Raw genomic sequence first — 25,630 nt, 5'->3', positions numbered from 1 at the left:
CATAGTCTTGCACTTAAATTTTTATATGGAGTTTACAATCAACTTTTTAAGTTCCAAAATATAAATAGATATATATGTAATCAGTTTGCCTAATCCAAAACAAATCTTCCTGTTATATTTATAGAGCAATTTTTATGATCCTGCTCTTTCTAACCAAGAACAAATTTTGTCTTTTCATGTAGTCAAGACTTTTTATATTCCTCAGCCAGAAAGCATTTTGAATTTTGCTTAATATAGATCTTAAATATTTTTTGTTTTTCTTAATTATTTTATATTTTCTGTTCCTTTTGTGAATGACATCTTTTCTTTCATTGTACTTTTATTTTTTTGAGACGGAGTTTCGCTCTTTTGCCCAGACTGGAGTGCAGTGGTGTGATCTCGGCTCACTGCAGCATCCACTTTCTGATTTCAAGCGATTCTCCTGCCTCAGCCTCCCGAGTAGCTAGGATTATAGGTGCCTGCCACCACGCCTGGCTAATTTTTGTATTTTTAGTAGAGACGAGTTTAACCATTTTGGCCAGGCTGATCTCGAACTCCCGACTTCGTGATCCGCTCTCCCCCCCCTCCCCTGGCCTCCCAAAGTGCTGGGATTATAGGCATGAGCCACCGCGCCCAGCCCTTTCATTGTACTTTTAAACTGTGTTTTTTAAACTACAAGTCTGTTGCTTTTTTTTTTTTTTTTTTTTTTTTTTTTTTTTTTTTTTTTTAGTTTAAAGATCCCAATTGGCTTTATTGTGGTTCTAGAGCCAATCAACACTTCCTTCCATAAAATTCAGTAGCTGTTCTGAGCTTCGCAGAAGTGGTTGGCTTTATAGACAGAGAAGGGCTAAAAAGAGCAGAAGCAAAGTCCTTTCAAAGTTACTTTTCTTGTCAGACTGGGACAAGGAGACAGAAAAGAGAAAAATAACTGATTAGTTAACATCAGGCTGCTTCAGGCCACTTTTCCCGTATAAGGATTAAAGCAGAGGGAAATTCATTATGATACCCATTGGAGATTTAAACTGCCCTGTTTAAGAAATTGGTTGTTCACTCTTTCTCTCGATTTCTAGGAAGGTCAAGTGAACTTCCCAGGTTTGAGTTTGGTAACATGAAACTTACATGGATGATTCTGTTTTGAGTTTTAGTCTGGTCTTTTGGGGTCTAGTGCAGGCACTTAGTCCAAAACAGTGGCCTCCTATAATTTTTATTTAACAATTCCTCATTTTTTGTTAGGCTTTCACCCAGGGCCTGACCAAACCTTAAGGCATCATTGCCACTGTCAGTTACCATCATTTTGGGTTTCTGGTCCCAGCCAGAGAAGTTCAAAACCAGCCTGGCTAACATAGTGAAACCCCGTCTCTACTAAAAATACAAAAATTAGCTGGGCATGGTGGTGAGCTCCTATAATCCCAGCTACTCAGAATTTAGCTTTCCTAATCAGTTACTGACTTCAGGGCTGCCAAAGACTAACCAGAGCTTCCCTGGGGTGGAGTTTCAGCATTAAAGTGAGGTGGAATTTGGCTTTTTCCTTCAAAAGGTGAACTGTAGGGCACAAAGACAGTTTGTGTGCAGCCTCTATAAGCTGGCAGAAACTGGTTTAAGATCTGTATGTAGTCATTTATCAGAAAACGATGTTTGTAAGGCCAGTCCTCTGTCCCAATAAGAGTTGTAGTGGGTTTCTGGGTTGTAAATTGGAGTTACGGAGGGGTCTGATATTTGCCTGATACACCCTATTGGTAGGGAGCTTAGCAAAGTTTGGTTTTTCTTGGAGCATAGGAATTTAGGGAGTTGCCATGCCAGTCACCGTGAACCCTGACCTCTTAGGTAACTTTTGTTTCCTTAACCTTAAAGGTCAGTCCAGACACAGTGGCTCAAAACCTGTAATCCCAGTGCTTTGAGAGGCCTAGCAGGAGGATCACTTGAGCCCAGGAATTCAAGGCTGTAGTGAGCTGTGATTGTGCCACTGTACTTCAGCCTGGGACCCTGTATCTACTTTTTTTTTTTTTTTTTTTTTTTTTTTTTTTGAGATGGAGTCTCCCTCTGTTGCCCAGGCTAGGGTGCAGTACTGCAATCTTGACTCACTGCAACATCCACTTACTGGGTTCAGTGATTCTCGTGCCTCAGCCTCCAGAGTAACTAGGATTACAGGTGTGTGCCACCACGCATGGCCTGTGTCTGCCTTTGTCTCTAATTTTCAAAAAACAGACAAAATCTTAGGATCTGTCTTAGTTTGTAAAGGGGCATCTATTTTGCTTTCAGATAACACCATAGAGCTGAAACATTTTGGGAATGGCTTTCTAAAGGTTACGTCTGATATTTCAGGCTTTGCCTGGCCCATAAGTAGACTGGATGGTACTTGTCAGGTCCTGAATATCATCCTCAGGAAAATAACATTCTGCTTCTGCTGCTTTTATCCGTTTTTACTCCCTCTCCTTCCCCTGGTCCCACCAATTTATGTTAGCTGGTAAAAGTCAGGTATCCTAGGGTCATATGTTATAATTAAGACACTGATTTCTTTAAAAAATGTTTGAAAGTCTTCCCCAGGTTTAGGACATTTTTAAACTATGGCCTGTTTTTATCCATAGCATGTAAGTCAGGAATTACTTGCTGTATTTTCAGGTTGTTCTGTTTTATAAGGAAACAGTTGAACTTTTTTTCAGAGAAGGGCAACTCAAAGTTAGTAGACTGTGAATATTCAGGAGTAGATGGAGTATTCAGGTAAAATGAGAGCAGTGGGAGTTACATTAGTTTATCTGTCTTTGGTATGGGAGGTAATTTTGCATTTCTAGTTTTTCATGAGCTTTTAGCAGTGAATCTTTCAAAAAAGCTATTTTAAAATCCTGTTGTCTCTTTGAGGCCTCTGAATGTCAGTAAGAATCTCGTTCTTTCCGTGTAATTTGGAGGCCTAGGATTCAAGTGAATTTCTTGGATGAACACTCTTTTTCATCTGGAACATTCCACATCATGGTCATTGTAATTCTGAATTATTTTTGGTAAAGTTTTGCCACTTTCGTAACTATTTGTAGCTTCTAGAGCCAGAAGTTTTATACATGAAAAGGCAGGACTACCAGAAGGCAGAGTACTCCAATTTTTAGAAATTAGGGATGCTGTTTTTATGTTGGACCTTGTATATCTCAGGACCGGGATGGCTTTGGCTCCAAGATGTCCAACGTAGCCAATAACTTTCCAGTTTCTGTCTGACACAGTCAGACACCTGAGTCTTCCCTCACCTAAGCCTGCAAGAAAAGGAATCCACATACCCACAGATTCCAAAAGCCTGAGTTTATACCCTCCCTGCACTCAACACAGCTGGGATTGGTTAGCTTTAAACTGCCCCCCTGTATGCTAGCAGCAAATGGAGTTGGCACCCACATTTCTTTCTGGCCATAATCTTGGGGGCTTGACTCAAGCCATAAAGACCTCTGCAAAGAGCGAGCAAAAAATACAGTTCTTGCCAGTGCTTTGTGAGCCCTCACATTCCCAAAAGTCATGTGCCCCGCCATAGCCCAGATTAACCCTAGGTACTGCAAAGTCAAATGCTCTCTCACAGTGCAGCCTAACCTTGATACCCTCAAAGTCAAAGAGATCAGGTGCTAAAAAGACAGCAGAGCTCAGACCTGAGAAGGACTTCCAACTCTTGCAGCTCTGTGAGGAAAACATTACTCGCCAGAAAAGGGAGTTAGCCGTTTTCCTGTGTTCCTTGAGTTACCTCAAGATCATCAACAGTCTCTGTCCCTTTGGGTTGCTAGACCTGTCAAAGGACAAAATTACAACAAATATAGTGTAAGGATCTCAGTTGTCTTTATTGTGACTCTAGCATCAGGCGATGTTTCATTCCAAAGTGGAGAGTAAGTGTTCTTGTTACTTTTTTTTTTAAGAGAGTCTCGCTTTATCACCCAGGCTGGAGTGCAGTGGCCCAATCTCGGCTCACTGCAACCTCCCGAGTTTAAGCGATTCTCCTATCTTAGCCTCCCGAGTAGCTGAGATTACAGGTGTTTGCCACCATGCCTGACTGATTTTTGTGTTCTTAGTAGAGATGGGGTTTCACCATGTTCGTCAGGCTGGTCTCTTAGCTCCTGACCTCAAGTTATCTGCCTGCCTCAGCCTCCCAAAGTGCTGAGATTACAGGCGTGAGCCACCATGCCCAACCCTTGTTGTTTTTTGTATTAATTTTATACTCAATCACCTTACCATTATTGTCTACAGTGATTTTTCAGTTGACTCTTAATTTCCTGAAAACTTGCATCTGATCTTTCCAATTTTTATACTTCTTTCACTTGTCTAATGATATTATGGTACTTCCTCAAAAATTTTAATAGTTTTGATAGAGAAGAACAAGAATGGCCGCAGACATACATGAGAATACTTTTAATGTTTCTTCATTAATGGTGCCTTTTGCTTGAGATACCATTTTTTAAGTTATGTTAAGGAACTAGTTATTTACTTTGGCTTAAAAAATTTTTTTTAAAGTGAGTGTAGGATTCTGTTACATTTGATTTCAGCATCTTACAGAGATTGTCATGTGGTTTTTCTTTCTTGACCTCTTGGTAAGTTATTGTCTTTGAAAAGACTCCCCTTGGTTGTGGCATTGTAATGTAGTCGTAATGTGCTGCTGGGGATTCCTTTTGCTAATATTAGTGTTTTCTCTGTAGATCTCATAAGTGGAGACTGGCCTATAGGTTTGTGTGTACGTATGATATCCTTGACAGATTTTTTTTTTATATATAAACATGATTCTGACTTCATAAAAAGTTTAGAAGTTTTCTTTTCTTTTCTTTTCCTTTTTTTTCTCTTTTGGAGATGGGAGTTTTGCTGTCGCCCAGGCTGGAGTGCAGTGGCGTGATCTTGGCTCACAGCAACTTCTGCCTCCCAGGTTCAAGCAATTCTGCTGCCTCAGCCTCCCAAGTAACTGGGATTACAGGCATGCACAACCACTCCCAGCTAATTTTGTGTTTTTAGTAGAAATGGGGTTTCACCATGTTGGTCAGGCTGGTCTCAAACTTCTGACCTCAGGTGATCCACCTGCCTCACCTCCCAGAGTGCTGGGATTATAGGCATGAGCCAGCTGTGCCTGTCCCAAAGTTTTCTTTTTTCTTTTTTTTGAGACAGAGTCTCACACTATTTCCTGGGCTGGAGTGCAGTGGCATAATCTCGGTTCACTGCAACCTCCGCCTCCCGGGTTCAGGCGATTCTCCTGCCTCAGCGTCCTGAGTAGCTGAGATTACAGGCGCCCATCACCACAGCTGGCTTATTTTTTGTCTTTTTTAGCAGAGATGGGGTTCCACTATGTTGGCCAGGCTGGTCTTGAATTCCTGACCCTGTGATCCGCCCACGTCGGCCTCCCAAAGTACTGGGATTATAGGCATGAGCCACTGCACCTGGCCCAGAAGTTTTCTTTATTTCTTTGAGGGTTGTTTTTTGTTTGTTTGTTTGAGTCTTTAGAACTAGTGTATTCTTTGAGGTTTTGAATATATTCTATAGAATTAAACAAAACAGACGGCTGTCCTACTTCCTCTTCATCTGTGACTCTCCTTACGTTTTATCCCTTTTTTAGTTCAAATGGTTGTTTGAACTAACCATTATGTGTCCCCCTCCTTCCCTTCCCTCCCTTGTTTTCCTTTCTCCTCCTCTACCAAAGAAACAGCTTCTTCTTGTCTACAACTCCAGTTACATGTTTTGAAGACCTTTTTGTTCTTGACGTGGTCTCTTACGTAATTGTCCATTTTGTCTATGCCTTACTATGGCTATTCTGACCTGGCTTTTAATGCACTAATTTCTCTCTTTAACTATATTTACTTAAAATACTATATATTCATCCAACCTTAGTTATTGTAATTTTCCATTCTGGAATTTGCGTTTTATTCTTCTACTTCTTGACTGCAGTTCTCAATCTAGTCTTTGATTTCCCTAAAGATGCTGTTATTTTAGAATTCATGTTGATAACTTCACTGTGTGAAATCCCTGTATATTTGTTTCTGTTGTCTGTTACTTCTCTTTTGATTTTCTATTGCTGCATTAAGTTCTTGTATGCCTAGTTATTTTTGATTGAGTGTAAGTCATTGCATACGAAAATTTTGGGATTCTGTATGATGTTATGTTTCTCTATAGAGGACCTTAATTGGTTTCTTGAAGAAGAGTAAGAACACCAGCACCTCACATTCAGGGAGTTAAAGTCTCCACACTGGGAATCAGTCCCTGGGAGGTCCAGGGTATTTCCAGCTTGCCCCTTTACTTCAGTGGCATAGTCTTCAGGGACCCACCCTAAAGCCTGAGATGAACCATCTCCTTTCTTCTAGGGACTTCCCAGAGGAACTGTTGTTACCAGTTTAGCATGTATCCTTCCAGGTCTTTTCTTTGAATTTGTATGTATCGATGTGTATATACATGTGTGTACATACACATACTTTTAGAAATGATTTTGTTTGTGTCTTATTGACGTATTTTAAGTAAATGGAATCATTCTGTGTATGATTTTGCAGCTTGCTTTTCTTCACTTAATGGCATTTCTTAGTGAAACTTCCCATTTCAGTGCAGATTGAGCTACCTCTTTTTTGGTAGGGGTCAGTTGTAGAGTATTTTGTAGCACAAATAAGTAATAGTTTATTTAACCGTTCACTCAGGGACAAACTTCAGAATGTCTCTAGGGTTTTTTCTGTTTATGCTGAATATTCTTGTATATGCCTTTTTTAGATAGATAAGGGTTTATAGAACATTATGAAAAAATGGTGACAGATACACATTTTTTATTTATATTTATGTATTTGTGTATTTATTTATTTATTTGAGACGGAGTCTTGCTCTGTCTCCAGGCTGGAGTGCTGTGGCACCATCTCGGCTCACTACAACCTCTGACTCCCTGGTTCAAGCAGTTCTGCTACGTCAGCCTCCCGAGTAGCTGGGATTACAGGCGCGCGCCACTGCGCCCAGCTGATGTTTGTATTTTTAGTAGAGATGGGATTTCACCATGTTGGCCAGGATGGTCTCTATCTCCTGACCTTGTGATCCACCCACCTCAGCCTCCCTAAATGCTGGGATTACAGGTGTGAGCCATCGCACCTGGGCTACGTTTTTTATTTTAATAAATAGTGCCAAATTTATCTCCTAAATTCACCAACAGTAAATGATAGTATAAGAGTTTTCACACATGGCCAAGCACGGTGCCCCATGCCTGTAATCCCAGCACTTTGGGAGGCTGAGGGAGGCAGATCACTTGAGGCCAGGAGTTTGACACCAGCGTGGCCAACGTGGCAAAACCCCATCTCTACTAAAAATACAAAAATTCGCTGGACATGGTGGCACATGCTTGTAATCCCAGCCACTCGGGAGATTAAGGCACAAGAGTTGCTTGAGCCTGGGAGGCAGAGATTGCAGTGAGCTGAGATCGCACCGTTGCACTCCAGCCTGGGTAACAGGAAAACTCTGTCTGAAAAGTAAAAATAAATTATAATTCAAACTCTATCTCAGGCTTTAATCTATGAATGACTACTTTGATTCTTACAGATACTACATAGTGTAATCAAATTTCAATGTTAAGATAAATATAAAAATAGGTATTGTTAAGGGGAAGGGTGTTTTTGTTTCTTTCCTATCCTATCTCGGAAGCTCAATATAAGTACATAAGGAGGGATAGGCATAGGAAAGAAATTGAATTATTAAAATTTCATTTTTTCTTAGACAAATAAACCTCAGAGATCACGACCCAATCTCATCAAACCAGCTGCCCAGTGGCAAGATCTGAAAAGGTTGGGAGAAGAAAGCCCTAAAAAGTCTAGAGCAGCATTTGAATCAGATAAGAGCAGCTATTTTTCAGTGTGTAACAACCCATTGTTTGATTCTGGGGCACAGGATGATTCTGAGGATGACTACGGTGAATTTCTGGATCTTGGGCCTCCTGGAATCTCTGAATTCACTAAGCCAAGTGGCCAAATAGAAAAAGAACCCAAGCCTGGACCGAGTCGTAACGAAGCAGCAAATGACATTGTCAACCCCAGATCAGAGCAGAAAGTCATCATCTTGGAAGAAGGTAGCCTTCTTTACACTGAAAGCGATCCTTTGGAAACTCAGAACCAGTCATCCGAAGACTCAGAGACAGAGCTGTTATCAAATCCAGGAGAGTCAGCTGCTCTAGCAGATGATCAGGCCATCGAAGAAGACTGCTGGTTAGATCATCCTTACTTCCAGTCTCTGAAGCAACAGCCCCGTGAAATAACAAACCAAGTTGTTCCTCAGGAACGGCAGCCTGAAGCAGAACTGGGCCGCTTGTTGTTTCAGCATGAATTCCCGGGGCCAGCTTTTCCAAGGCCAGAACCCCAGCAAGGTGGGATTTCAGGCCCCTCTTCTCCTCAGCCTGCCCATCCTCTAGGAGAGTTTGAAGACCAGCAGTTAGCAATTGATGATGAAGAGCCAGGTCCAGCCTTTCCAATGCAAGAATCTGAAGAGCCTAATTTGGAAAACATTTGGGGGCAAGAAGCTGCAGAGGTAGATCAAGAACTTGTTGAACTATTAGTGAAAGAAACGGTAAGTTTTATCAAGTAAATGCAGACACTACATATACTGAGTTTCTTTCTTTCTTTTTTTTTTATTGCAAAAAAAAGTTGTATGTATGGACTTTATTTTTCTAAGAAGTATATATCTAGATATACAGAAAAGAGACACTCTGAAGACGTGAAAATGGAATCGGGGTTCCTTTACTATACTTAACCCTTCAGGAAGCTCTCTGGGATTCTAACTGCATATCATGGTGGCCTGGTGCTGTCATACCTGCAGTTCCTCATTTTTTTCAAATTCCTTGAATTCACTCCAAATGGAAACCCTTAAAGCAGGTTTATTGAATTACCTAGACCTATGCTGTCCAATATGGCACTTACTAACTCCTTGTGGCAGTTTACATTTAAATGTCTTACAGTTAAATAAAATTTTCCCGTGGCACCAGTCACATCTTAGCCTTAGTAGCCACGTGAGGCTAACAGCTTACCTCATCATCAAGCATAGAGGACAATGTTTCTGTCATCCTACAAAGCTCTATTAGTGGTGATATTAAGAGTAATACAAGGGCCAGGCACGGTGACTCACGCCTGTAATCCCAGCACTTTGGGAGGCCAAGGCGGGTGGATTACGAGGTCAGGAGATCAAGACCTTCCCGACTAACATGGTGAAACCCTGTCTCAACTGAAAAAACAAAAAATTAGCCTGGTGTGGTGGTGTGCGCCTGTAGTCCCAGCAACCTCCGCCTCCTGGGTTCAAGCGATTCTCCTGCCTCAGCCTCCTGAGTAGCTGGGATTACAGGTGCATACCACCACGCCTGGCTAATTTTTTTGTTTTTTTTTTTTTAGTAGAGACGGGATTTCACCATGTTGGCCAGGCTGGTTTCGAACTCCTGACCTCAGGTGATCCGCCTGCCTCGACCTCCCAAAGTGCTTCGATTATAGGCATGAGCCACTGCGCCCAGCCACCCAGGTGTTTTTATCTAGCCACGAGGTTGTGAGTTGCTTGAGGGCTGGCATGAGATTGTAACTTACTTGTGTTTCGATTCCCTTTGTCTAGACAGAGATGCTCAATATTTGTTGAAACAATGAAGAATGGATCTGTAAAATGGGGACAGAGAACCAGATCTCTCAAGACCTTTCTAGACCTAATCTTCTATGTAGACAGATGAATCTGAGAACTAGTGTTGACTTTGAAGACACACACAGACCTGCTTCACAGCCCTTTTCTAGTCTTAATCATTTTATTACACTTTTGCCATCCGTCTTGTATTGGCATTTGAAACCATTCTAGTGAATGAAATGTAAATTATGTTCTTACTTGTTTCTAGGAAGCAAGATTTCCAGATGTAGCAAATGGGTTTATTGAGGAAATAATTCATTTGAAGAATTATTATGATCTGAATGTGTAAGTATAATATCATGCTTTTTTTGTGGTAGTGGTGCTGGTAAAATATATATAATATAAAATTTACCATTTTAATCATTTTTAAATATACAATTTGGTGGTGGTAAGTAATTTAACGTTATTATGCAACTATCACTACCATCCATCTCCAGAACTCTTTCTTCTTCTCAAACTGAAACACTGTCCCCATTAAACACTCACTCCCCATCCCTCTCCCAAGCCAATGGCACCCACCATCCTACTTTTTTTCTATATGGATTTGACTGCTATCAGGGCCTCATGTATTTATTCTTTTCTGACTGGCTTATTTCACTGGCATGTCTTTTTTAATGACCTTGTTCATTCTGACAGTGATATACAGACTGTTTTCTGGATTTTATGGAATACTGCATGGTTACAGAATTATGATGCTGAGTTGTTTCTGAGGTTGATACTACCTGTGTTTTAGTCAAGATGTTAAGACATTTTCCTCCCTACAATTGTAACAAAGTGTTCTGCAACCACTCTGGAGAAATACATAGAAGCATTTCTTAATTTTCATTATGAAAAGGATAAATATGGGCCAGACACATGGCTCACACCTTTAGTCCTGGCACTTTGGGAGGCTGAGGCAAGAGGATTACTTGAGTCCAGGAATTCAAGGCTGCAGTGAGCTATGTTATGCTCCTACACTCCAGCCTGGGAGACAGAGTGAGACCTTGTCTCTATTTTAAAAAAATTTTTTTGTAAGTCTTAAATATGCTTTTTAAAAATACAAGTTTTCCTGAAGAATATATATGGCCGGGCGCGGTGGCTCAAGCCTGTAATCCCAGCACTTTGGGAGGCCGAGACGGGCGGATCACGAGGTCAGGAGATCAAGACCATCCTGGCTAACCCGGTGAAACCCCGTCTCTACTAAAAAATACAAAAAACTAGCCGGGCGAGGTGGCGGGCGCCTGTAGTCCCAGCTACTCGGGAGGCCGAGGCAGGAGAATGGCGTAAACCCGGGAGGCGGAGCTTGCAGTGAGCTGAGATCCGGCCACTGCACTCAGCCCGGGAGACAGAGCGAGACTCCGTCTCAAAAAAAAAAATAAATAAATAAAATGAAAATATATTCTTTCCCCTCCTTCTGATCTGCAGAAGTGAAATAGTCGTAATTTGTGTTGTTGTTGTTGTTGTTGTTGTTGATTGAATCTTGTTCTGTTGCCCAGGCTGGAGTGCAGTAGTGTGATCTTGGCTCACTGCGATCTCCACTTCCCAGGTTTAAGCAGTTCTCCTGTCTCAGTCTCCTGAGTAGCTGGCATTACAGGCGTGCTCCACCGCACCCAGCTAATTTTTGTATTTTTAGTAGAGACAGGGTTTCACCGTGTTGGTTAGGCTAGTTTTGAACCCCTGACCTCGTGATCCGCTTACCTTGGCCTCCCAAAGTGCTAGGATTACAGACGTGAGCCACTGTGCCCAGCCTGGTGGTAAACTTAAACAAAATAGACAGTTCACTAAACACCTTTCCTCAAAGTTCCTATCTTATACTGTAGTTCTCAGTCAGGGGTGCAGGTGGATTTCTTCCCTGCTGAGGCTGAGAAGGAAGGACCCCTTTCCAGGTACTTAATGTAGGTACTGTTTTCTAATTTGTACAATGACACTGTTGGAGCCAGTAGTGGCCTTGTCTGATCCCACCTCTGTACAGAGGCAACCACTGTCATCAGATTTTTGTTTGTTTATTTATTTATTTTTAAGACAGAGTCTTACTCTGTCGCCTACGCTAGAGTGCAATGGTGCAATCTCAGCTCACTGCAGCCTCCGCCTCCCAGATTCAAGTGACTCTCCTGCCTCAGCCTCCCAAGTAGGTGGGATTACAGGCATGCGCCATCACACCTGGCTAATTTTTGTATTTTTAGTAGAGAGAGAGTTTCCCCGTGTTGGCCAGGCTGATCTTGAACTCCTGACCTCAGGTGATCCGCCTACCGCATCCTCCCAAAGTGCTGGGATTACAGATGTGCGCCACTTCACCTGGCCTTCCCTTAATCTTTATCAATTTTACTTAACATGCTTCTCAGTAAGGCAAAACCGTTAAGAGTATATACTACCAGGCCATAGATTGGTGATGTTGTCAGTTCTGGAAATTTTGTAGCTGTTTCCTGTCTTCTGTAACTCTTCTCCCACAATTTCCATGTCTCTAAGTTCACCTCTTTGTCTCTGAGATGCATTCTGGATGATTTCTTCACAGGTGTCTTCTAGCCCACAAATTTCTCTTCAGCAGAGTGTAATCTTTTAACTCATCCACTGTGTTACTGTTTTTCAGTTATGATATTTTAGCTTTTAATTATCTTGGTTATTTTCCTAGAATTTTGCTCTTGGCCTATATTTTTAATCTTTTTTTATTTCTTTAAACAATAAACATTGCTTCTTTGTGAGTTTGATTGTTCTGATGTGTTAAGTTCTTCGGAATCTTATTCTTTTCTTCCTGCTGGCTCCCATGGTGCCTCATTTTCTTGTATATTTTCTAAGTTTGACTCTAAGCTCATGTCTTGAGTTCTTGATAGAGTTGGTTTCTTTAGAGAGGATTGCTTTTGCTTCTTCCAAGTCCCCAAGGGCAGTGTCAGTTTGAAACAACTTTAGATTCCTGTCTTGAAGTTTTTGGATTATACAAACTTTTTCTATTTTATTTATTTATTTATTTTCTTTTTGAGATGAAGTCTCACTGTCTTGCCCAGACTGGAGTGTAGTGGCGCGATCCTGGCTCACTGCAACCTCCGTCTCCTGGGTTCAAGCAATTCTTCTGCCTCAGCCCCCTGAGTAGCTGGGATTACAGGCGCACACCACCATGCCCAGCTAATTCTTGTATTTTAGTAGAGATGGGGTTTCAGCATGTTGGCCAAGCTGGTCTTGAACTCCTGACCTCAAGTTAGCCCCCTGCCTCAGCCTCCCAAAGTGCTGGAAAACATGAGCCACCATGCCCGGCAAACTTTTTTTCTTTCTTTCTTTCTTTTTTTTTTTTTTTTTTTTTTTTTGAGAGACCGAATTTTTCCCTTGTCGCCCAAGCTAGAGTGCAATGGCATGATCTTGGCTCACTGCAACCTTTGCCTCCCATGTTCAGATGATTCTACTGCCTCAGCTTCCCGAATAGCTGGGATTACAGGCATGTGTTACCTCACCCAGCTTGGATTACCCACACTCTTAAAGCATTTTTTGTTTTTCAACAAGAGACTCTCCCTGGGTATTTAACCTTCAATACAGTGAGGAAAAAAAGCCATTTTGTTATGTACATGCCAGTTACCATCTCAAGCCTTTCCACATATTCTTTATTGTGTATAGTTTTTGTGTGTGTGTGTGTGTGTGTGTGTGTGTGTGTGTGTGTGTGTGTGTTTTGAGACGGAGTCTTGCTCAGTCGCCCAGGCTGGAGTGCAGTGGCCAGATTTCCGCTCACTGCAAGCTCCGCCTCCCGGGTTTACGCCATTCTCCTGCCTCGGCCTCCCGAGTAGCTGGGACTACAGGCGCCTGCCACCTCACCTGGCTAGTTTTTTGTATTTTTTAGTAGAGACAGGGTTTCATCGTATTAACCAGGATGGTCTCGATCTCCGGACCTCGTGATCCACCCGCCTCAGCCTCCCAAAGTGCTGGTGTTACAGGCTTGAGCCACCGCGCCCGGCCTGTGTATAGTTTTTAAACTTAGTTATTGTAGAATATAATATACATAAAGAAAAATGAAAATAAAGATGCACAGCTCAATAATTTATCACAAACCAAACACTTATGTAACCACAACCCAGAAATCTTCAAGAAATAGAACGTTGCTATCCTCTTTGAACACTACATAAAGATTTTGTGTAGTCTGTAGTCTTTTGCGTCTGACTTCTTTTCACTCAGCATTATGTTTGTGAGGCTTATTCATGTTGGGTAGAACCACAGTTTATATATTTTTCATATACCACTTAGCGATGAAATTTTCCGTCTACTTTTAATAGGGATTTGAGTTCTGACTGTCACAAATAATGTAGCTTTGAACATTCTCCTGCTTGTCTCCTGAACTCTACTTGCCCCACGCCCTGGCATCCACCTTCTGTTGGCTATGTTTGCTGTTTTCCAGCAGAATTGTTTGTGGGGGAGTTTTTCCCCTCCTAGCTTTTGAAATACTTTCTTTTTGGGTTTCTAAGTGACATAATAATAACTACATTTTTAAAAATTACTGAGCTTTATTTTTTAGAGCAGTTTTAGGTTTACAGGAAAATTGAGCAGCAATGACTACATTTTTACAATGAAAACTTTCTTGTAGACTTCCATTCATCTAAAAAGCAACTTATATGTGTGAATTGCTTTAACACTTCTTTGATAAGACTGAATTATGATGTTATTTTTTGTAGTTAACTAGTGTAGACATAAAGTAGCACAAGTGACATTTCTTTGATAATTGGCTGTTTTTTTCATATATTTGTTTACTAATTGTATTTCCCTTGCATGTGAATTGTTTACTTCTCTCTTCTCTTTGAATCCCTTTTTTTTTTTTTTTTTTTGGTTAATGTTTTCCTGGTTATGAAATGTAGTACTGGTTTGTTCATTACAGAAAATGTAAATGGTAGAGAAAAGTATAAATTGAGCTCATTTAAAGAACAATGATTTGAATACCAGATAACATGTTTTAGTATTTTTTAACAATTTAGCCTCATAGAAATTGAAGAATACTTCGATGTTTTTCTCTCCTTCTGCAAATGAACATCATGTTTAAATATATCTTCAAGATTGTCTATAAAAATCACTAAACTGTAATCAAATTGACACCTTCTGTTATAGTTCTGTTCTACTTCCTGAGTCTCACACGTGTACTTATTTTTAGGGACTTGCTGACCCTCTGTGCTTTTTATATCACTCAGAAACAAACATTGATCCTTAAACACATAAAAATTCTTGTGAGGCCGGGCGCGGTGGCTCAAGCCTGTAATCCCAGCACTTTGGGAGACTGAGACGGGCAGATCACGAGGTCAGGAGATCAAGACCATCCTAGCTAACACGGTGAAACCCCGTCTCTACTAAAAAATACGAAAAACTAGCCAGGCGAGGTGGCGGACGCTTGTGGTCCCAGCCACTCGGGAGGCTGAGGCAGGAGAATGGAGTAAACCCGGGAGGCGGAGCTTGCAGTGAGCTGAGATCCGGCCACTGTACTCCAGCCTGGGCAACAGAGCGAGACTCCGTCTAAAAAAAAAAAAAAAAAAAATTCTTGTGATATCCGAAAAGCAAGGGAATGTACAGTCATTGTATTGCATCTTTTCAAGCCAATCTTGTTTTCCTGACACTGCTTTCCTTTCCATTAGTCTCTGGGCTCCTAGGACAATGTTAATTCCACAACTAAACTAAAATGTTAATGGAAACTGGAAATAAGGCCCAAAGCTGAGTTGAGCAGGCTGGGATTTTGTTGTAGCTCAGTCTCAGTTGCTTTATGTGCGTCTTTCAATGACCTTCAGATGGAACCATCTGGCCATTTTAAGCAGGAAGGCCCTATTCATTACAGAACCACATGGCAGGTAATCTACTCTGGCTGGTTAACTTAGACCTTTCGCTCACACTGGGTCAACTTCAGTTGGATGAAGGCAGCAACAACTATCTAAGGGTTGAAAGATTGGAGTACTAGCCTGGCTTACTTTGCAGGAGTGCCTTCTCTAGATCCGCTAGCATGTTAGATCACCTCAAGCATGAGATCATATGAAGAGGTGGGCAGATTGAAGTCCAACAGGCTTCCCCTCTGCTTTTGCCCCAGGGTGCAGATATTAGAGAATACCACTTGTTTCTGTAGAAGAAAAACTTTATCCTTCATTTTCTGTGCCTCTAAATGTCCCTTAACCTCCAGAAGAGCTCTGTTGGTAAGCATAATGAAAGGATTAAACTAGAAATGAATTCTGACAGTTTATAGTGAGAGCTTCTGATTTCTGCCTTGTGGAACTTCATATCTGTAGCATTTCAGTATTTGAAGTTCTTAATACTGTTGAAAATATAAAATGGGGAGAGGTGAACCTCTTAAACATGTTTTTTTTTTTAAGAAATCATATCTACTGTTCTACCTGTATTTCATGTAGAGGTGTACTTATGTATCATGTACTTGAGAAAACGTGTGAAAACAGACCATTTTAAAGCTAGTCCGTGTCTGGTTTGTCACCACGTCAAATATGCACATGTAATGAGTTGTCTGTAACTCAGGCCTTTCCCTACAGACGGGATTTTTGCTGGTGGCTAATTCTCAGGTCAGCCTTCAAAGTTTTGCATAACCTCAGTGCACACCAGTGAATTCTAGGACAGAGGATTACCACTGATGACAATGGTTTTAAAGGAAAATGTACTCTGAATTCTTGTCTCCCTCTGTAATAGGAGTTTCCTGCTTTTTTTCCTCTCTTTGGGCCTCTGGCGTTGTGTTCCGTAGACTGGGCAGACTGTGGTGGTAGGGAAGCGGGGAGCTTAGAGACAAAAAGTGTATGGGACTCCCAGAAGTCATGGCGAAAGGAAATGCATTGAGATGTCAGGATGAGGGAGAGCACTTTGACATGGGTCCCCGGTGGGGGTTGCAGAATAAACGAACCCGTGCAAACCAGTCCCCAAACCCTGGCACCTGGGTGAGAAAAGGAGGCAGAGCTGGGCACTTTTTCTCTGCCCTCTTTCTGCCAGACCTCCTGTCCTACTATTATAGGCCTTACTATTGACATCTGGCAAAAGAGAATCAGTAGAAAGGGAGGTGTGTAAGAATTGCAGGTATAGCACCTAGGGGTTCATCCTAGGAATCTACTGGAGCAAGAGAAAGAACAGAGAAAAGGGGAAGTCCCCATTAATCTCTGAGCAAAGGAACTTCCTTGCTACTGAATGTGGCTAGAGCTGTACCCCACTCACTCTATCTTCAGTACCGTGCAGTCGTTCCAAGGTGGTTGTCTGATTAGTCTGTGAAGATCCTGAATAGTTAACATTCGTTGGGTCTGGGTGGTGATACATCAATGTGTGTTATCTCACTCTATATATCCTTACTTTGGAAGTATTTCATGATGATAATAGACAAAGCTAATGGGTTTGGTGTGAAGAGAGTCTGTTCGTAGGAAAACATGATCTGTTCATCAGTCTAGCTTAACAGCTAGCTAAATAAACCGAGTATAACTCAGTGGCTCATACAGCTTTATATTACCATAGAGATTTATGTTACCAGAGGGGTGTAAAAAGTATTAATGAATTAACAGAAGGTCTTTTATATTTATTTATTACGTCTCTTAGCAGACTTTTTTATTGTAAATGTGAATACATAGTTTTCCACTTCTTTCTTGTTCATAGTTTTCTTGACAAAAGAGTAGCTACTTTTCTTACAAATTTTCCTATTTCGTAGTTTAACCAATAATAGTTTCAGTGACTTCATTACATTAACACACAACTGATACCTAAACTTTAGAGGAGTTTGCCTTAATCAGTATGTTCGTTACTTTTTAAATTTTTTCTCTTCCACAAAGATAGGAATTCAGTGCACTTGTTTGTTTATTTATCTGTTTAGTTTTTCTGGGCTGCACACATCTTAATTTCTTAATAGGCCAGCTGTAATGTGTGACTAAGGACTATATTCTTCAAATATTGCATTTGAAACAATGGGCAGGTATGGGATTTGGAAGCAGTATGAAAGTAACATCATTTGTTTTTGCAGACTTTGTAATTTTCTTCTGGAAAACCCAGATTATCCAAAGAGAGAAGATAGAATCATTATAAATCCCAGTAGCAGTCTGCTGGCCAGCCAGGATGAGACAAAGGCAAGTGTGGTGTTCTTGTTTTGCAGTTGCTACCTGGAAATGCCCTGCTTTGTTGTTGTTGTTATCTCTATGGGAAGAAAGTGCTTTGTTGGGGCAAGTTTTTGAAGACTAGCAGAGGGACATAGGATTTCAGAATATGTCTATACTTCAGTGAGATCTCCCATTGTGAGCCACTTTGAATTCTGTCTTTAACTTCTATCTTTCCTTGTAATTCTTATCTTCCTTTTCCCCACAAAGAATTAAACGAATCCTCCATATCTTTAATCCTACAAAGCAAATTCCTAAAACAAAACAAGAATTGGCCAGGACTCTTAACATTTTATTATGAAAATTTTCAAACCTACAGAAAAGTTGAAATATTTTACATTGATCACCTATATCCCTACCACTGGTGCTACTAAAAAGTTAACAGTTTACTGTATCCTTTTTATCATACATATGTCCTCTGTCTGTCCATCAGCACATCTTTGTTATGTTTCATTTCATTATAATGCATTTCAAAGTAAATTGCAAAAACATCAGTACACTTCCCTGTAAATATGTCAGCATGCAGATCATTACCTAGAGTTGAATATCTTTTTTCTTTTAATGTGAGATTTGTATGCAGTGTATACTATACATGTGTTTAACCAGATCTCATATCAAGATGTAAACAGCTTGGTTTTTAAAAACTTTAATCATTGTCATTATTTGTGATCCAAACTGGCATTTAGAGTGTTACATGGTAAAGTATGGTTGAGAACTAACTTTATGAAGATCTGTTGCTTGATCTTCCAACTCCCCATAGATTCTTTGATTATATCTCTTACATATTCTATAATAGAAAAAAATAGTTGTGTGTAAATATGTTATGGAAAGAATGGCTGAAAGATTGGTTTAAATCCCCAACTATACTTCTTTACTAGTTATAACTAGTAAAACTAGTCTGTCGGCTCCAGACAGGTTCGTTTACCCTCTCTGAGCCACCATTTTCTCATCTCTCTTACAGGGCTGGTAACTTCCTTATAGAGTAATTAGAACAAACGTTATTCTTTTCTACACATGTAATTCTTAAAATGATTTCCCTTACATGGGAAATGTACTGCCTGGCCTCTGATTTTATGCTTCTCTCTCGTTTCAGTTGCCTAAAATAGACTTTTTTGACTATTCTAAATTGACTCCTCTTGACCAGCGCTGCTTCATCCAAGCTGCTGACCTCCTCATGGCCGACTTCAAAATGCTCAGTAGTCAGGACATCAAGTGGGCCCTGCACGAGCTCAAAGGACACTATGCAATCACCCGAAAGGTGCTCTACTTGGTCTTCCTCTTGGGGTGACACCTCTTGGCTACATCTTCCCATGATAACAGAATGAACAGTCCAGCTTGTGGAAATTGGGATGGTTTATGATTGCTAAGGAATTAGGGTGAAGATAAATACGTATTTGCTGATCATGCAGGGTTAAATGAAAAGAAGTAATAGATAGTTGAGAAGCAGAGAAGTCCTGGTTTGACCATAAAAACCTGGAGGGTAATACATTCTACTGTGGAATGCAGGAGTATGAAAGATGTGTTCTAATCCTGCTCCTTCCTGATTTGCTTTCTGACTTGGGACAGGTCACACGACCATCCATCCTCCAGATGGCTCAGTTATCCTATCAGGGATGGGACGTAAAGTCTGTAAAGAGTCTGGGAACGCAGCAGTGCCCTCTCAGAAGAGAATGGACAGCTACTGACAGCTCCCACCGTTCTCCCCCTAGGATCCTAAAATAGATAGCACTTAAAGGCCTTTGTTAAGGGTGAGAAAGATGCTGGTTCGTGGTGGGTAGCAGACATCTTCCATGAAGGACAGCACACGGTGCCCGCTTTGTAGCTGTGGCCAGAACAGAAGTGCATGTACCAGCAGAGACCTTGGCTTACTCCTCATTCGCCCTTACTGCCATTAAATTCTATTCTACTGAAATTCTTGTGATTCTCAGCAAACACTGTGATGTTTCTTTTGTCCAAAGGACAAACATGGAGTTACCGTAGTGGTTAAAATACTCATTGGATCTTACCTGGAGGAAGGGAAGAACCAAGCCAAGGACTATGGCTCATGCTGAGGTCTAGGCCAACCCCCTTCCACCTCTTTTTTTTTTTTTTTTTTTTTTTTTTTGAGATGGAGTCTCGCTCTGTCGCCCAGGCTGGAGTGGAGTGGTGCGATCTCAGCTCACTGCAGCCTCTGCCTCCCCAGTTCAAGCGATTCTCCTGCCCCAGCTTCCTGAGTAGCTGGGACTGCAGATGCTCACCATCACGCCTGGCTGGTATTTTTAGTAAAGATGGGGTTTCACCATGTTGGCCAGGCTGGTCAGCAACCCCTGACCTCAGATGATCCGCAACCCCTGACCTCAGATGATCCGCCTGCCTCAGCCTCCCAAAGTGCTGAGATTACCAACATGAGCCACCGTGCCCGGCCAAAAAAAGACTGAAAGAAAAATAGAGGGGCTTTGAAAGGGTAAAACAGGAGGCAACCTAAGGTAGACCAAGGGTCTCCAGAAGGGCCTCCCTGAGCAAGGGACATTTAATCACAGACCCAAGTAGGAGTTTGGTGGAAGATGTTGGTATCATTTGTTGGGGTGAGAACTAGTATAAACATTTGCTTTGGAGGGAAATAATCATGAATTCAGTCTGGGAAACATTGGTTGCCAATGTGCTGAGAAGGGCCTGTGAGAATTATCTAAGTAAAAATAATTCATTGGGAGGTTGAATGGACTAAAAAGTTTGGAAAATATAAACTGTAGATAGGAATTTTTTTTTTTTTTTATCTCCTTGGGTTTTATAGTGATAAGACTTTGAGAGTCATCAGCATATGGAAAATCTCACCAGCCAGGATGAGGTATCCAGAGATACCAGGTGAGAAGAGAGGACTGCTGACATGTGAAGACCAAGCGGAGGAGGCAGGCAGACAGGAAGGAGGAAGTTGAAAGACTGGAGCAGTCTGTATTATCATCATCATCATTGTTATTGTTATTTAGAGACAGGGTCTCTGTTACCCAGGCTGGAGTACAGTGGCACAATCATGGCTTATTGCAGCCTTGACCTTCTGGGCTCAAGCCGTCCTCCTGCCTCAGCTTCCCATGTAGCTAGGACTACAGGTGTGCACCACCACACCTGGATGATCTTTTCATTTTTTGTAGAAATGGGGTCTTGCTAGATTGTGCAGGTTGGTCTTGAACTCCTGGCTTCAGGCTGTCCTCCCATCTCAACCTCCTAAAGCACTGGGATGCCACCATGCCCAGCCTGTTATTAAATACTGCTAAGAGTTTGTGCAAGATGAGGGCTAAAATGTAGATGGTAGACTTGTAGACTTGGCCACTCAATAATAAGCATAGATTAGTAAGTGCAAAGGCAGGGTAGATGCCAGATTAGAGACAGCTGGAAAGCTTGTGGTCATAAGGGTGAGGTGGTGAAACAGCAGATAAACAGCTCCTCTGATAAATTTCTCTACAAAGAGGAGAGGACGAAAGAGGGGCTGGCATTGAAAGAAAGATGAGATCACCTTCTCAACACCGCCACACTGGGAATTAAGTTTCAGCAGGAGTTTCAGACAGACACTGCCATCATAGCCACCCCCCTTCTCATGCCGCCCAGGCTTGGACCCCAGCCTGCCCTGCACCCTAACAACGTGGCCACAGGACATGAGCCCCAAGACCACCTACCCCCTGCCACACTTAGGAGCCCCACCCAGTCTTCCTGAACGGCTCCCACTCTTCCTTCTTCTCTTCCAGGCAGGGTGGCCCTACCTCACACACTCCTCCTTCCTGTTCAAATCAGGTACCCCTTCTCCCTCCTTTTTTTTAGGATGGCAGACTTGAGCACTGTTTTTTTTTTTTTTTTTTTTTAAAGACAGAGTTACACTGTCGCCTAGACTGGAGTGCAGTGGCGCGATCTCAGCTCACTGCAACCTCCGCTTACCAGGTTCATCGATTTTCCTGCCTCAGCCTCCCAATTAGCTGGGATTACAGGCGCATGCCACCACGTCCAGCTAATTTTTTGTATTTTTAGTAGAGACAGGATTTTGCCATGTTGTCCAGGCTGGTCTCAAACTCCTGACCTCAGGTGATCCACCTGCCTTGGCCTCCCAAAGTGGTGGGATTATAGGAATGAGCCACCGTGCCCGCCCTGACTTCAACACATTTAAATCCTGATAAGGAAAATCTAAGAAGGAGAAGCTGAAGGTAGGAAAGAAAAGGGATCCTCACCAGTGGAAGGATTTTGAACCCTAGCATGCTTTCGAAGGGTGGGGTGCATATAGGTGCAGGCAGAGAAGAGTATGGGGGAAGCAGGTTAGGGGAGAATAAAGAGGAGCATTGGCCAGAGAAAAAACATGGAAGATTTGCCTACAGAATGGAACTCACCAGCCCACTGTCGTGTGATTTAACCTGTACTTATTCAAGGACAGCTTGGACAGTTTTTTTTTTATTTGAGACTGGGTCTCCTGTGTTACCCAGGATGGAGTGCAGTGGTACAATCATGGTTCACTGCAACCCTGCCTCTCAGGCTCAAGTGATTGTCCCACCTTAGCCTCTGAGTACCTGGGACCACAGCTGTGGACCACCACTCCCAGCTGTCTTTTTGTGTTTTTCGTAGAGATGGGGTGTCCCCATGTTGCCCAGGCTAGCCTTGAACTCCTAAGCTCAAGTGATCCGCCCCGCTCAGCCTCCCACCATGCTAGGATTGCAGGTGTGAGCCACAGCACCCAGCCAACAGTTTTTCTTTTCTCTACTCTTTAACCTGTCAGTATGTATTTGCTTCCAGCACTGTACCAGTTTATGAAAGTCAGAGAAAATGAAAATAAAGAAATGCCTATTTACCACTGCCTATTCTTTTTTTTTTCTTTTTTTGAGACATAGTCTCACTCTTTCGCCCAGGCTGGAGTGCAACAGTGCAATCTGGGCTCACTGCAACCTCCGCCTCCCAGGTTCAAGTGATTCTTCTACCACAGCCTCCCCTGAGTAGCTGGGATTACAGGTGTGCACCACCATGCCCGGCTAATTTTTGTATTTTTAGTACAGACAGGGTTTCACCACGTTGGCCAGGCTGGTCTCGAACTCCTGACCTCAAGGGATACGCCTGCCTTAACCTCCCAAAGTGTTGGGATTACAGGCTTGAGCCACTGCACCCGGCCGCCACTACCTATTGTTAGCCATGCTGGGAAGAAAGCTGAAACCGTGTTAAAATGGCATTTGGGGATTGCCTGTCTCATGTATTCTTATTTTCCATATATAGAAGTAACCTCTCGCTTTCTCAATTTTTAGGCCTTTTCTGATGCCATTAAAAAATGGCAGGAGCTATCACCAGAAACCAGTGGAAAAAGGAAGAAGAGAAAAGAAATGAACCAGTATTCTTACATCGATTTCAAGTTTGAACAAGGTAATGCAAACCGTGTTGCTGGCAGTGTGTAGCTGCAACACGGTACCTTTTCTTCTTCACAGTCAGTGAAGGAAGCTGTGCTACAGGTGTCTGCCCAGCATCTGGCCAGGCCAGTCCAAGGAGTGACTGACAGGAACTATTTTTTCAGCACATCGAAATTCTTAGAAAGTGGCTGCACTTATTGGCCTCCTCCTTCCTACTTAAGATAAACCATGGCAGGAAAATTTTGTGTGGTAGAAAATTCATGTGTGAGAAAGTATTTGAGTATGCTGTTAAGCTTGGGGAAAAAACTGATCTTGAAGATTTGATGAGAATTGGCTGTGTTGTTAGGTAAAAACTACTCAGACTTATGAATGAGGCCTTACTGCAGAGGGTCACTTATGCAACTGAGAGAATGGCCAGTAGCCACATGTTTCTCCAAAATTCTGTCATTCTTATCGATGAAATAACTGCTGAAAACCCTTTCGAAGAGGTTACTTCAGATCTCATCCCCAGAAATGTAAACTTGAGTTTTATAATAACTCAGATTTTATCTGAGTTGCTTCTACCCAGTAAAGGAGTTACTACAACTTTTCTAGTGATCATCCCTTTCTGTTCCGTGTGCACTTAATTATCACACTTGATTTCAGGTATGACTGAGTGGGAACTCAGGTAACTATAAAGCTGGAAAGTGTTTGTATTTGCTATGAACTTTTCAGGATCTAAAAGCAAATCTCTTAGGTTATGACTCCTGAGGTTCCTAAGCCAGTCTGTGGAGCAGCGCTCTGCTGACATGACATTCTCCTGGCCTGTGGCAGAATGTAGAACTAGGGGCAGTGTGCAGGTGGTTTTCATTCAGCCAAATTTACCCACAGTTCAGAATAGGCATCCTTGTTTGTTTCTGACTTCAGTGGTGGAGAAAGTGCTACTTTACAAGATGATTGACTCCCTTGTTGGTCAGCTCCGTCTTTTAGACAGTTCTTCCTTTGTATTAAGTCAGTGTGTACTTCCTAAAATGTCTTGCCATGGTTGTAGTTCTTGCCTGTGGAGAGACAGATTCTGGCTGTTGCCCCTTTGTCAGCCTGACTGCCCTTCTCCCCGTCCCTACATGCCCTTCTCTAGCTTGTCAGGGTCTCTTTGAAAGTTGGGATATAGAAGACTGAACATCATACTCCACATGAGGTCTGCTCACATTCAACCTTGTTCTTTTCACCACATTGCTGTCAGGTCATATACCTCTCTCAGTTTCGCTGCATCTCACATTTTCCCCTGTTAACTTCATTTTATTTGATTCAGTCCCTTGTTCTACTATAGCGCTTTAATTTAGATGTGATTCTTAAATTTTACTTATCAGATAATCTTTAAGGACCCTGGAAGCATGAGATAAAAAATATACTTGATTTATGTTAGTAGTTTAATGTTTATGATTCACACTGAGCCTTTTTTAACAGCTTTTTATAAGGACAGAGGCTAAGAATCTCTCATCTGTTCCAGGCATCCCATTTTTCTCCTTTTCAGTTTGTTTTCCATCTAAGCACTGCTCTTTGGGCTATAATTGCTTGACTCAAAGAGTGAGACAGGGTTCTCCCTCCTCTGTCCTTTTTATGGTCATACAGGAAAATACATTAGAGGAAAGTTTGTAGACTTAATTGCATTTATTTTTAAAAATAAGGGACTGAAAATAAATCTTATTACTTTAACATGAGTACAAAAAGAACTGAGTAAAGACGAAAGAATTAATAGAGGGTGAAAAAATGTTTTAATTTCTAGCGTTGATAATTATAGTAATTAACATTTATTAAGAATTTAATATGTACCAGTCACTTTTCTAAGTGCTTTAATGGATTAATTCATTTATGTTTCAAATAGCCTTATGAGATGTATGTGCCGTTATTATCATTTTATAGAAAAAAACGGAAGCACAGAGAGGTTAAGTAACTTGGCACATGTTACACAGCTAGCGAGTAGCTGAGCTGGGAATCTGGCTTCAAAGCTTACTCTCTAAACATGTGCTTTTCCATTCTCATAATACCAAAAACTTTTTTTGTTGTTTGTTTTGTTTTTAATTTTGAGACGGAGTCTGCTTACCAAGCTCAAGCGATTCTCCTGCCTCAGCCTCTCATGTAGCTGGGTTAATCACAGGTGTGTGCCATCATGCCTGGCTAATTTTTGTATTTTTAGTGGAGACGGGATTTCACCATGTTGGACAGGTTGATCTTGAACTCCTCACCTCAGATGATTTGCCCTCCTCGGCCTACCACAGTGCTGGGATTACAGGCGTGAGCCACTGCGCCTGACCCCAAAAACTGGTTTACTGAAGAAAAGGTTTGAATTTTAAAAAACATGAGAAGGAGCAAGAGAAAAGGAGAATGAAAATAAAATGTATTAGGAACCAGATAGTAAATGTTAAAATCAAGAGAGTACCAAGAACAGACAAGAGTACATTGAAAATCTGGATGAGATAAAGTTTTGTAGCAAAACATAAATTGGTCAGGCATTGTGCCTCACACCTGTTATCCCAGCACTTTGGGAGTCCAAGGCTGGTGGATTTTGTGAGCCCAGGACTTCCCAAGACCCGCCTGGACAACATGGCAAATACAAAAAAATTAGCTGGGTGTAGTGGCATCTGCCTGTATAGTCCCAGCTCCTCAGGA

General features: G+C 41.7%; 2 protein-coding genes across 6 annotated transcripts in view; one reads left to right on the top strand and one right to left on the bottom strand.

The window, feature by feature from the left end:
* The window catches only part of LOC104667537 (protein PMS2CL-like), a 1,213,215-nt gene that overhangs the window by 461,487 nt on the left and 726,098 nt on the right, over positions 1-25,630 (bottom strand). The gene's annotated exons all lie outside the window — the stretch shown is intronic.
* RNF216 (ring finger protein 216) overlaps positions 1-25,630 on the top strand; it is a 158,903-nt gene that overhangs the window by 26,400 nt on the left and 106,873 nt on the right. For 3 of the 5 annotated variants that reach the window (XM_030932192.1, XM_030932193.1, XM_030932195.1), the window contains exons 4-8: positions 7,654-8,496; positions 9,794-9,870; positions 17,507-17,609; positions 18,730-18,894; positions 22,883-22,997. In XM_030932192.1, coding sequence (XP_030788052.1) covers positions 7,654-8,496; positions 9,794-9,870; positions 17,507-17,609; positions 18,730-18,894; positions 22,883-22,997 — 1,303 coding nt within the window. Of the gene's footprint in view, positions 1-7,653; positions 8,497-9,793; positions 9,871-17,506; positions 17,610-18,729; positions 18,895-22,882; positions 22,998-25,630 lie in introns of those variants that run through there. The other 2 variants (XM_030932196.1, XM_030932194.1) reach the window with 2 other exon arrangements.

The sequence above is a fragment of the Rhinopithecus roxellana genome, chromosome 6, assembly GCF_007565055.1.
Source record: "Rhinopithecus roxellana isolate Shanxi Qingling chromosome 6, ASM756505v1, whole genome shotgun sequence".
In the NCBI taxonomy this organism is placed as follows: Eukaryota; Metazoa; Chordata; class Mammalia; order Primates; family Cercopithecidae; genus Rhinopithecus; species Rhinopithecus roxellana.
This window is presented reverse-complemented; position numbering and strand designations above follow the sequence as displayed.